Raw genomic sequence first — 12,414 nt, forward strand, 5'->3', positions numbered from 1 at the left:
TTCTGAAAGGAGAAACGTTGCGCTTTCCAGCCAATATCTGGTTATTACGGTAATTTCACCCCGACCGAAGCAGGGAGTAAAATTAATCCGATAAGAGATTCTTTTAATAGACGGTAAATTACAAACATAACTTGCTAGATATTGAAGGTTCCAGTTGTTATAGATAAATGGGTAAATATATTTACTCACAGGACATTTAAAGAACTGCGTACAATTAAAATAAGCAAAAATATCCAGGCGGAGATTTGAAACTTGGGGTAAAATGCCTTTTATAATGTTTTTTGTTAATTACTGCTCTGTATCATTTTTGAGTCTGTGTACTCCAGGTATCGGTTTATCAATTACTAAATTAGTTGACGATCACTACAATAATTGATTAATAGAGTATTTTATTTGAATTTATTTAATTGGGCGATGCGTCATGTCGGACAAGAACAACGCACATAAACAACATGTCATCTCTTTCATGTGCTCTAGGAAGCAGTTTTGATGAGTTGTCAACATCAGGGTGCGAAATGAGGCTATTAAACGAGGGATTAAACACGTGGAGTGTGTGTGTGTTTGCGTGTGTGTGCAAGCTGGGACTGTGCAGGTGCATGTATCTGGCAGGTCTGGCTTTGATTAGTGCTACATGATGACGAAGGTCATCTAGTTCTGTCTGTGGGAGGAAGAATCCACCCTCACACTCGCTCCCACCATGTGAAGCTGCAGACCACATCACTGGTGTTTGGCCTCCAGTCCCTTTGATCCCCGCCGCCCAGCTTGGCACAAACACGCAGCTGTACGACAGCTTGCCCATTGAGCCTCCCTTTTCCCAACCCCAACACACAGGTACAGATATGAGGAATCCTAAACAGGCCCTTCTTGTAGCACTTATTTGATTTTTGCCTCTGTGGGAATGCTTTAATTTGCCAGGCTTTTAGTCTTTGAGCGTAAGCGGTATCATTATACTTCCATTAGAGACTGAGTTGACCTGAAATGCAAATACTCCTGATAATCCACTCCTCTCTTCATGAGCTTGATTGCTCGCTAGTCATTAAAGTGTGTGACTGTGTGTGTATTTGTTGGCTTCGGGCTGCATCTGCAGAACTTGGTTTTAGTTGCGAGATTAAGCAGTTTTATGTCTGTGTGGTCGTGCATTTCCTTCTGGAAGAAAACATTTAAGAGTGCCTTTCATCTTTTTATTAACACTGTCCTGTAATTTTCTGTCTAAACGCACAAATAGATGCTGGAGTGTTTTACTGTTTGTTTGGCCAGTTGTTGTTGTAAATCTGTGTTGTTTTGACAGGTGTACGCACCGTCTCCAAACTCAGAGGACTTCAACAGAGATTCCCCCTCGTACTCCTCGCCTAAACCTTCCAGCAGTATGTTTGCAAGCACTTTCTTTGGTAAGTTCAAAGCAATGGAGTCTTTTTATTTTATTTTTTTTTATTTTTCCAACCCTAAGCGGCCAGAGGTGTTCTTTTTGATATTCTTTTATAAAGAGAGGACCTGCTGGATCAGGCAAAATTAATTTTGTCAAACAAAAAATCTGGATTTTTATGTGCTTCATTGAAGTCAAGTTTAAAGATTTGAAAGACCTGAACAATAATCTAGACATTATTATTATTTTCTCTCTTTTTAAGCTTTAATGTGACTTTCAGGCGTAAACTCCTTTGTTATCTCAGCTGTTATGTTTCAGTCCCAGAAAGAAAAAAAACAAAACCTACCAGCTTTAAAAGCACTTCTTTATTGAGCCCAAAGTTATGAAGTGGGTCATTATTGTCTCGCTGTGTGAAAACATGTTGCTGCGTTGGATTATAAAGTGAAACCTTGTGTGTTTCTGGTAGACGGTACCCACAGTTCATCTGACCCGTGGAATTCGTCCAGCGGGATCAGTCAGCCCGGCTACGGGGGAATGCTGGCAGGATCTTCATCTCACATGGCCCAGACGGGAAACTACAGCAGCCTGCACTCACATGACCGTTTGGTAAGCAGTCTGCACCAGACCTACCCAGATAAACTGGTCATAAATTAATGTTAATTACTTTTTTTTTGCTTTTGCTAAAAGTGTGTGAATTGTGTTGCTTCTAAATTCTGCCTCCTCCTTGTTTTTCTTTAGCGCTGCTTCCACTCCTGTAGGGGGTGTGTTTGCGTGTGTGTATTAAGTCGTTGTCTGGTTATTATCAGAGAAGACACTATTGACCCGGTTTTTGTCAGTGTTTGATCTGGCCTCGCCTGCCTGCCTGCTTCAGCTGGCAGAGCATCACAGGGAGCCTGCAGATGCTGCCTGCCCTCTCTTTATCTCCATCCCTCCACCCCCATTAACTTTTCCTCCATCACAGCCTGGGAGATGTCAAAGGACAATTACAATTTAGAGAACAAAAAGCTCTGTTTTTGTCCTGATGCACGCACACACATTCATGTTTGAAGACAAACTGCTTCTGCTTATTTATTTATGTTTAATCCCTCAGAATTACCCCGCACATTCAGTCTCTCCGGACATCAACGCCAGTCTTCCTCCCATGTCAAGCTTCCACCGGAGCAACACCAGCACTTCACCGTTCGTCACCGCAGCACACACTTCATCCGTCAACTCCATCGATGGGGTTATGGGTACGTACGGCTCGGCACGTTTTCTACAAAATGACTAATCCGCTGACCTTCAGTGTAATCAAAGTCCGTTCTGTTGAGGGTGTGAGTCAGTTGAACAGCTTCTGTGTATATCATGACCGATCTGTTGGAGTTTGTACTAACAAGGCGGCACTCTGTGTTCTCCCAGTCGCTGCGAATCGGGGGACGACTAGTGGAAGCTCGCAGACTGGAGATGCACTGGGCAAGGCTCTGGCCTCGGTGAGTTAGAAACCCGCTCTACGATCCAAATAACCCTGAAGCCCCAAATATAGGTTTCATTAAAGCTTTCTCAAACTTCTAAATCACTCTGCTAAATAAAATGTTGTCATGAAAAAGGAAACTGTCAAAGTTGGTCAGGTGTTTCATTAACCAGTTGACAGAAGAAATATCTAAAAACACAGATAAAAAAAAAAGAACTATTTACTTGACACAGTTACTAAAACAAAGACAAAAACATCCCATCTTTTGAAACATTACTTTATTTCTTTATTTTGCTCATGTCGTTATTATAACCAAAGGTGAATTTTGTATGCATTATAACGTTCAAGCAACATTTTGGCTTTATAGAGTTCATGATCAAACTAATTCAATGATTCAAGATAAATAAACTTTTGAAATAACATGACAACTTTTACATTAATATAAGATAATAGAGCCAAACAGGAAGGTAGAAATGATTAAGTATTGGACAAAAAAAGCTCAAGTTATGTTGATTCTTCTAAGAAAAAACCATCCAATGCACTGTGACATAAATTAACCTCCCTAATCTGATTGTTGCTGTTTTTTAAAATGAAAGCCTCAAGATACAATTCATTTAATATTTTTAATATTGTATAATATGTGATATAAACTTGTTTTTAGATTCTTTTTCTTTCTTTGTCATATTTGATACATTAGGCATTAACGGTTATGGAATTATCATAAAAAAGACTTTGTGTGTTTTACAATCAAACTTATCATTCTAGATAGATAATATCTTTAAAACCCACTGGATCATATACATACGATGTTAAAGATAACTTTAAAGGTTTTATACTGCAACATTTGAAGCTTTTTATTTAATTACAATACAAAAAAATCAATGTTTTAAAAAACTCTTTGTTGATAATGAGATTAAATATGCAGTTTCTGAATGTAATTTTTTTGTATCAGGCTTTAAAGGGTTAAACCATTTAATTTTAAAATCAGCTGGACTCTTATGTGGGAAGCTCATTTATTGTATTGTAAGTTTTGTTTTAGTCCCCATGTTCCTGCAGGAATCTGTCGTCTCATCATATCGTGAAAGTTGTGTTTTGTCTGCACATGTAGGCTTAAGAAACGTTTCCCAAGAATAAAAGCAGTGGCTGAAGAAAGTATTGTCATCTGTGAGAGATTTTTATCATTTATACTACCCTGTAACATATTTGAATATGTGCAGTCTGTGTCTGGAGCCAGATAAGATTCAAATGTGTGGTTGATCTGAACAAAGTGTCCTAAAATGCTGCTGGTGACGTTGCGTCGACCCAACGTGATCTATAATATTTTGGTAAAACTAAAACCTGAAGCACAAGCTGTTCCTTCAGGAAGAATATTTCCTAACCTCTGCGACTTCACATAATGAGAGTTCTGGGACGGTAATAACAAATTAAGTCTTTTATATTTGCAGACTCAATTCTATTAGCATGACAAAGCTGGAGTGAAACGGACACGGTTGGACCCGGGTGGGGGCGGGGGTGCGGATCATGGGGCACATGGGAGTTTATAACTGCTGTGGCTCAACTCCACGCCCCCCCGCCTCTGTGGGGCTTTTGTTCTCCGCCCTTTTAAATTGGCCGTGCTTATTGGCCCCATGCCGCCTGCGGGAGTGTAACTGATGATGAGGCGGGGCTTCATTTATTCCAGTAAAATGAGCCGTGCTTTACTTTCAATGCAGTGAAAAGAAGAGAAAGCCAATATATCGTCTGGTCAGGAGTCACGGTTCTAAACGGCTTGATTTTTAGACACTGGGAAGATATTTGGAGAGTTTTATTGGTTTTTGCCTGCTGTGTGTCCAAACAGTGGGAAAATAAAGCATAAGTGATACTGTGAGCAACTCTTCACCTCAACCAGTGATAACTTTAGAGCTGGGATGTCAAACTCATTTTAATTTTCAAAAATCTGAGCGTTCTTAAAGGGCCGGTTGCACCGGAATATATTGATAAAACCAATTAAGCTGTTAAAATGTCAATAAATAGCTGCTCCTTCAATATTTTGTGATTGTTTTAGTCGGTTTTTTGCAATCAAAATCTCAGATTTTATGGTGCCAGTTTAGAAATGTTTGTATGAAATTGTTACGATATTTGCACTGATGTATGATGTTAAATTTGACTTTTTATCACTTGCCGTATCAATTACGGACTATAACTTGACATCAAGTCAGGCTGAGGAACCTCCACCTTGATTCTCTAAGTTGACTGAAAAACCATAAGAACAAGAAGACTGAGGTCTTTCTATCATTCCTGCACAAGTGAAACAGTTGCTTTCAAGTTCGACTAGATCTTAATTCGTCCCAGAAATCTGTTTTCTTTCCTTGCTAATTAGTCAGGATTCAGTGGTGAGACATGTTCCTTTATGGCATAAACATTCTATGATTAAAAGGAAAAAAAAACAGGAATGTGTTTATATTTTAATCTAGTGCTTAGTTAAATAAGTGAAGATCTAATCAACTCAATCTCCAGTCGAAGCAGAACTCGATGAACTCTGCCTCACCTACCAAACAGAGCAGCACTGAAACAAAAAGATACTCTGAAACCGACATGACTAATAATCGTGGCGTCTCACGGAAAACTTTTGTCCTAGTTGTCCTCTTTATAAGAGCAGCAAAGTTTCAAACAGATGCAAAAATAAACAACAGTTGGATCCTTGTAGATGTTGATGTATGGACCGCAGCACAATCTCTGGCTGCAGACTAAAACATGGCCCTGGAGATTTTCTGTGTTTGGCTTAACGGGGTTTCCAGGTTGGACGTCTGCACCTCCAGAAACCACAGTGGAATAATAAGCAGAGTGACTCGATCGAACACAACTGTCTTCATACAAGGGCAAAACAAGCTGAGAATTTGTCTTTATTTGAAAAGCTGCTCAAGAAAAAAAGCAAACAACTCAAGTTATTTGTTCCTTGGTGTTTTTGCCACCAAAATTTGCACTCAACATCACATAAACTGACCTGCTTATGTCTCGCTCTTGCTTCGTCTGCAGCAGGGCTGACTCTCGGCTGTCTTTCTTTGTGTTTCCAGATTTACTCACCTGACCACACTAGCAGTAGCTTCCCGTCCAATCCGTCCACACCTGTGGGTTCCCCATCACCTCTGACGGCCACAGCAGGAGCTGCTTCAGCCGGGACCGTCGTGAGCGCCGCAGGGACCCCGTCTGCAAGGCCAGGTACAGCTCCAGCCTTCAGATTTTAATCTCTCTCTCACACACACATCTTACCCTCTAAATACCAGCAGTAAGATTAAATAAATGGATTTCGTACGAGTATGAAAAAGCTTCTTTACAGCTTCAGGATCTGAGCCAAATGTATCTTTTTTGATGCAAGTCTTTCCAAATCTCTTCCTCTCTAACAAAGCTTGTGCTTTCCTCAAGAACATGCTGTATCAAGTAATTATGTTGCCATATGTTTTTTTTATAATCCTAAGTCTTATATATCAGTTAGGATATTAAAATAGGGAAAACCATGTTTTTATTTTAGAAAAAGAAGTCCTAGAAAAAGGACTTTTAGTAAAAAAGTCAATTACTTCTTGTATCCCTGTTTAAACAGTTCATACATTGTGTTTGCGTTTTGCTTTGACCCAATTAAAAGGATTTAATTAATGGGGATCCAGTTTCAACTGCAGAAGAATAATAGCAAGCTCATAAGAAACCTGCTGTTTCCATTCATCAACCATATAAACTTTGAAAATGACCAGGATGAACGGAGATTATTTCTCTGACCTTGAACTACAGCATCCACAATAATGCAGCGCAAACTAAAATCTGTAAGGTGTGTAATTATCTATTAGAAATGGTAAAAGTTTGGTCTGAATGTGTCTCGTTATGCGTCAAAACAAAAGTTCTTTTACTAAAAGGAAGGTTTGAAACGAGGCAGTGACATATATGATGGATGAGCTGCTGTAATCTCCCTTTCCTTCATAAAAGCTCAAGCTTTGCTCACGACAGAATGCTCTGTTGCCTGTAGAATTGAATTGAGCGACTTCAGAGCAGCCTGGTATCATTTGCATGCGATTTAATTAAAGTAAACACAGCGCACTGTTGTGCGTGATGTTTGGTTTGGCAATTCTCAAATCAAAGGGAGTGGTTTCTTCAGGGGCTGCAGTGATTTCAAGCTCAGGACAACATATCAAACATTTTTTTGTAGATCCATAAAATTTTTTCATGTTTATATTTTCCACCAAACAGCCAACAAGTGGCTTCATGCTGCCTCGTTTGCGTGTGCCTCCCACCCACTGTATGTGCTGTGCACTCTGTGCTTGGCACCAAAACACCAAACAGATGAAGTGAATTTCAAGGTCTGGTATTTGCCAAACTGTCGCAGATTTCCTTGCACTTGCCGTCGCACCGCCACAAATACGAGGCCCCTATGACTTTAATTAATTTAATGACTTTCACTGCGTGCTACATTCTGCTTTGATTAATCAAAGCCTGAGCAGAATGGCTAGTTGAAAGTTCTTCCAAAACTTAATTAAATACCACTTTTAGCTTTAGAGTAAGTCTAATCATTTCATACTTGCTCTTTAAGCCATGTGTGAACAGTTTCTAAGGAATCCATCCAGCTTCGCCTCTCATCCTCTAAGCAGTGCAGTTAACAACTTTGATGATATTTGAAATCTAATCTTTTTAAGTGAACAAATACAACATTAACCTCAAATAAGAAAGTTGGCCTTTTCTTATCTGTACTATATGAGAAGAATAATAATGAGATTTGCATTAAAATTATAAGATCAGCGCTGTGTTGGTCCATTTTCCTCTGCATATTTTGGTCTTTCAGAGCTAATCCCTGCAGACATTGAGAGACTTTTTCTCTCAGCTTTGTTAATTTACATCCTACCCGACAGAATAACATTCATTCTTTGACTTATCTGGGACTTTATTTTCAATTTAAACCAATTTTCAAACCATCTCTGGGACAAGCTCTTACAAAAGAAAATACGACGTGGCTTTTAGAGTGGTGAAGGATACCAAAATCTTACATTTAAAGTCTTTGAAGTGGGTCCTGGATTACTATTCTTGAAAAGCAGTTCATTCGTGCAAAACTGTTTTATTGACTCATAATAGCAGCTCTTGGCATTCACCCTCCTTTGTAATGAGAGTGGATTTGTTGTAACGTAATCCTGCTTTCCACGACAAGGGCTTTGTGGTACTTTATGAGTCTTGAGGACGGACATGCATGTTTCCCTCTAAATTGTAATTATTTTCTGCAGCAAACACAGAGAACAAAAACAGAGAAAAAGAAAACAGCTCGGCGCGTCTTTTCACGTTTGAGAGAGCAGCAAAAACTCGTTCTCGTTTGTAGCGCGCCGGTTGTTTAAGTACAGACAAAAGAGATGTGCGTTACAGTAATAAGGACTGTCAGAGGTGTTGACAGAGGTGGGAGAGTAATGGAAAGAGAACGAAGGGGATCGGTGAGGGAAAGCCCGGTGTGTTGTTTTAGCGGGCAGTTGTGTCATGTACGGTAATGGAGTGGCGACAGCTGTCTCCACGTATGCCCCCCCTCATCCTCAGCTGTTACCCTGCCCCATGGACAGCTGTTCTCCCAACACACACACACACACACACACACACACCCACACACACACACACACACAGAGCAGACTGGAAAAGACTTTTCATTTGCCTTTGTGTGAAGGAAGGTGCCTCTGACTCAGCTGATCCGAACTCTGATCACTTTCTTCATCTATTTGCTTTACAGAATTGTAACAATGATGATTTATTGAACTCTTAAACTAATAGTATGGAGTATATTCATGTTAGATTGCAGGAAAGGGATATTGTGTCTCTAATTATTTGCTCTTATTGGGCTGGAAAAAGAGCAAGTCTTCCAAATTGGCCCAAAATTTGGCTCTCTGTTAACGTTGGTTGCAAAATCCATTCATCACCGGGATTACACCAATATACAGCACATTACTCAAGACTGGTTTGTTCAATTAGCCCTCTCCGGTGCATGTGGGGAACTGAGCCTCAGGCTAATTTTTCACAGCCGCCAGCCAGCGAATACTCAGGCAAAGTACTTTCCTCACTCACCTGGGAGGGAGCTGAGGCAGAGCAGACTTTCATTTCCTTCACTTTTAATAGTCTGTTAATTAAAGTCTGCTTTTTCAAAGGCAGAGTGTGAGGGAACATAAAAACCCGAGCACAAAAGACTTTAGAGGTTCAGTCAGACATTTCAGTGGAATTAATTAATGGAAAATGCTGGGAACGGTTTCCTGACGGTGGGGAGGTGTAACTTTTTTTTTTTTTAGTGCTTCTTCATCAGCTAAAGTAATACATTACCCTGTTTGTAGTGAAGAAATAATTCTGTTTCTCTTGCTATATATTGTCGTGTAAAGTGATATAGACTTAGGATTTTATCACAATATTTTGTAGTACTATTGTGATAATGATAAAAAAAACTATTCCTCACTTCTTTTTTAGGTAACTGCATGTCACAGCATTCATGGCGCTGTGCTTTTAAAACGTTCACATTTGAAATAGGATCTTGATTTATACAACTAATCTGCATATTGAGACTTCATTTAAACATATTCTCACATTTACGATGTTTACTGATCCCCTCATGAAAAAAAAGAACAAAATAGTAAAAGGTTTAGTCCATTCTTATTCATGATAAATGAAAAGCAATACAATAAATGCCCACCGCTAATATATCATTTAAACATAAAACCCTGTCATATTTTGAAGTATGTTTGTTGTTTTTAATGTGCTTATATGAATAGTGCATCTTTATGAGGCAGAAACCTGAAGTGTTTTTAAACACTTCTTTTTCTCAAACTTAAGCTAAAATTACATCAATTTGACTAGATGTGCAATTTAGAGGTGCACATTTACAGTACACTTGGCGTTGCACAAATGCAGAACGGATGCTAATAAACATGGGTGGTAGTCTGTGATAGCTGGTGTTTTATTTGTGCATGCTACAGAGAGAGGTGATTTTCAGATGAGTTCATTCTTTCCTACACCGTTGAAATGCAGCCGATGTGATGGAGGCATTAGTCTCCACACCATGGCTTTTACAACTAAACTATTTCCAGACAGCCAATTGTAAACAATGGAAATTTGGAGCCTTCTTTTGGGTGGTTGAGCAGAACTGTGCAGAAACATGTGGGGGAGGGTCAGCACAGCTACTAATGCTCCATACAGCTGTAGAAAACTCTGATCACTCCAGTAGTTTCTGTTATTTCTTATAAAAATGACAGGGGCGACTGTGGCTCTGTGGGTAGAGAAGTAGAATTTTGATGGGAAGGTTGTAGGTTCGATTCCAGCTTTCACATGTCAATGTGCCCCTGGGCAAGGCACTTAACCCCAAAGTGCCCACCGATCTGCATATTGGTGTAATAATGTGAGTGCGAATGGGTGAATGTAAAGTGCTTTGAGTGGTCAAAATGATTGGAAAAGCTCTATATAAGTTCAGTCCATATACCATTTGAATCACAGGGACATTTAGACGGAGTGCATTCACACCAGCCATCTTTAGTCCGCTTTAATCAGACTCTAGTTTGTTTGGGGAGGAGTGAATGTGTAATCTGATATGGACCAAGAAATCAAACTCTGGTCCCCCTAAAACGTCTCAGTCCAAATACATATGTTGATGTAAGCTCCAAAAGCAGGAAATGAACTATAGCACAAGGCATTCTGGGTAAATACAATCAAAACAAACGCGAGAGTCTAATGCTAGCCGGAGAGATAGTTCATGTTTTTTTGCTAAATCTGACGCCACTCCATTTCTGTTTACATTTTGTGAAGAAAGTTGCGTTCATGTCTTCTGAGGTTTTCAAGTCGTTTGCATCAGTGGTTGTTGGCGCAGCGCCACCACAGGTGAGGAGGGGAACAGGTTTTTCAAAGAATTTGGTTCATTTGACACAGTGCAGTGTGAAAGCGAACCACACCAGCTAAAAATGTAACAAATGTTGCAGTTTTACCAGATTTCAGGTGTGCAAACATCCAAAAAGCTTCTAGGCGTATTGAAACCGTAGGTTTTCTAGGTCTTACTAATAATGCGCTTAAATATACATTTCTGTTGTAAGAAGCACATAGCTCTCTTCTTAAATGAATTTCAGGATTTACACTAATTAAAACAGGATGAAAGCCTCCATCTGTGAACTGTGCAATAGCAGACCTCATTTACAACCAATGTAGGTTGAGTTTGGCGTCCGTCCACAGGGAAAGACGCCAGAGGAAAACGGGCTGGACCGGCCAGAGACTCCCTACCCTGGAAATAACCTGGAAAGCTTCAGTATTGTCAAAACCCATTGAGGTTATTTAAATGTACTATAACACATTGTCTCACGTTACACATGCAAGACAAGTTAGTTGGACAGTCATGCTGAAAAAAATAAAGGGAGGGAATGTTGCGTAGCTTCAAATGTGATGAGCAGATGTGGATTCCTTTTCTTTAATTTACACCAGATCAAATCAGCTTGATTTGTCTTCCGGTGCTGGCCTGTAGCTCAGCTTCTTGGCTCTCACATGTTCATTGAATCCAGAGTGAACATTTACAAGCCAAGCTGGAAATCGTAACCCATAGTGAAGAAAAAGCTGGACTACTTTGCAACAAGATAATCTGATTAAAATGCAATAGTTTGCTTTATTTTGAACTACTGTCCAACTTTGTGTAATAAATGTTTGTAAATATTTAGAGCTGCAACTCAGATAAAAAAAATTGGTATATTCAGCAGATTTTTCATTTTATACATTACAAGATGCAAATAAACAATTAAATTCCTTTAGTGAATGCTTGATCATTGGATGCAGTTAAAATCCTTCTAACATGAACATGTGGAAAAACTTTCTCTGTTTGATTTAACATTACTTAGCGCTAATTTGCTGATTATTTTTTTGGATTACGTGTTTAACAATTGGATAACAAAAGTTACTTAATTGGAGAATTTTGCTAACTTTTAACCTGATGAAGCTAAGACTCAGGGTAGAACATATTTACAAGACAAAGAATGTTTTTTTTCCCCCATCTTACAAAATGCATGTATTTTTTGTACTTTTTTAGCTGCATTAATGTTCTGACTGTGTTGTTCTGTTCAGCAAATGTCCATTTTTGGTCTGTATTCTCCCATATTGGTTAATTAAAGTACCTAATGGAGAACGTACTGTCTCTCTGTACGCCAGCTGTTAGAGAACAAAGAGGCTCAGCTGTGTCAAAACGTGTTAAATATGCTCAGATGCAGCACAGAGTCTTTAAAAATAATAGTGTGAGTTTTCAGGGCGTTGCTCATATCTGGGCTTCTGGATGCCCCGATGCCGTGTACGTCTCAGGGTGGAAGTGGGAGTTAGTCGAACCCTTTGCTGGCTCACATTTCAGGATGCAGTCCAGCCGGCAGGAAGTGATGCAGTTGGGTCTTTAAAAGATAAAAATATCTTAAATGGAACAAGAAGAAGCCAGAAAATCAGGATGTCAGTGTGTTATGACTGCATGTTATTGTGTTTGTCAGCTACCTTTTGTGTGATGTGTGGATGATTCAGCAGGACTCCTCACGGCTTCTGGTTGTGCTGATTTGAAACTCAGCCGGAGCGTTGCTAACTACGACCCTCTACGCATCATTTCCTTTCCTCTCAG

The 12,414-nt window shown here is 39.5% G+C and overlaps 1 protein-coding gene and 1 long non-coding RNA gene across 13 annotated transcripts in view; one reads left to right on the top strand and one right to left on the bottom strand.

The window, feature by feature from the left end:
- tcf12 (transcription factor 12) overlaps positions 1-12,414 on the top strand; it is an 83,271-nt gene that overhangs the window by 56,708 nt on the left and 14,149 nt on the right. For all 12 annotated transcript variants that reach the window (XM_028014726.1, XM_028014729.1, XM_028014730.1 and 9 more), the window contains 5 exons: positions 1,289-1,388; positions 1,830-1,969; positions 2,454-2,595; positions 2,762-2,832; positions 5,867-6,011. In XM_028014726.1, coding sequence (XP_027870527.1) covers positions 1,289-1,388; positions 1,830-1,969; positions 2,454-2,595; positions 2,762-2,832; positions 5,867-6,011 — 598 coding nt within the window. The remainder of the gene's footprint in view (positions 1-1,288; positions 1,389-1,829; positions 1,970-2,453; positions 2,596-2,761; positions 2,833-5,866; positions 6,012-12,414) is intronic.
- On the bottom strand, positions 11,807-12,408 carry LOC114143034 (uncharacterized). The gene is made up of 2 exons (XR_003595146.1): positions 12,294-12,408; positions 11,807-12,196 (listed from the first exon to the last, which is right to left on the bottom strand). It is a non-coding gene; the product is annotated as an uncharacterized LOC114143034 (long non-coding RNA).

The sequence above is a fragment of the Xiphophorus couchianus genome, chromosome 4 (assembly GCF_001444195.1).
Source record: "Xiphophorus couchianus chromosome 4, X_couchianus-1.0, whole genome shotgun sequence".
Lineage (NCBI taxonomy): Eukaryota > Metazoa > Chordata > Actinopteri > Cyprinodontiformes > Poeciliidae > Xiphophorus > Xiphophorus couchianus.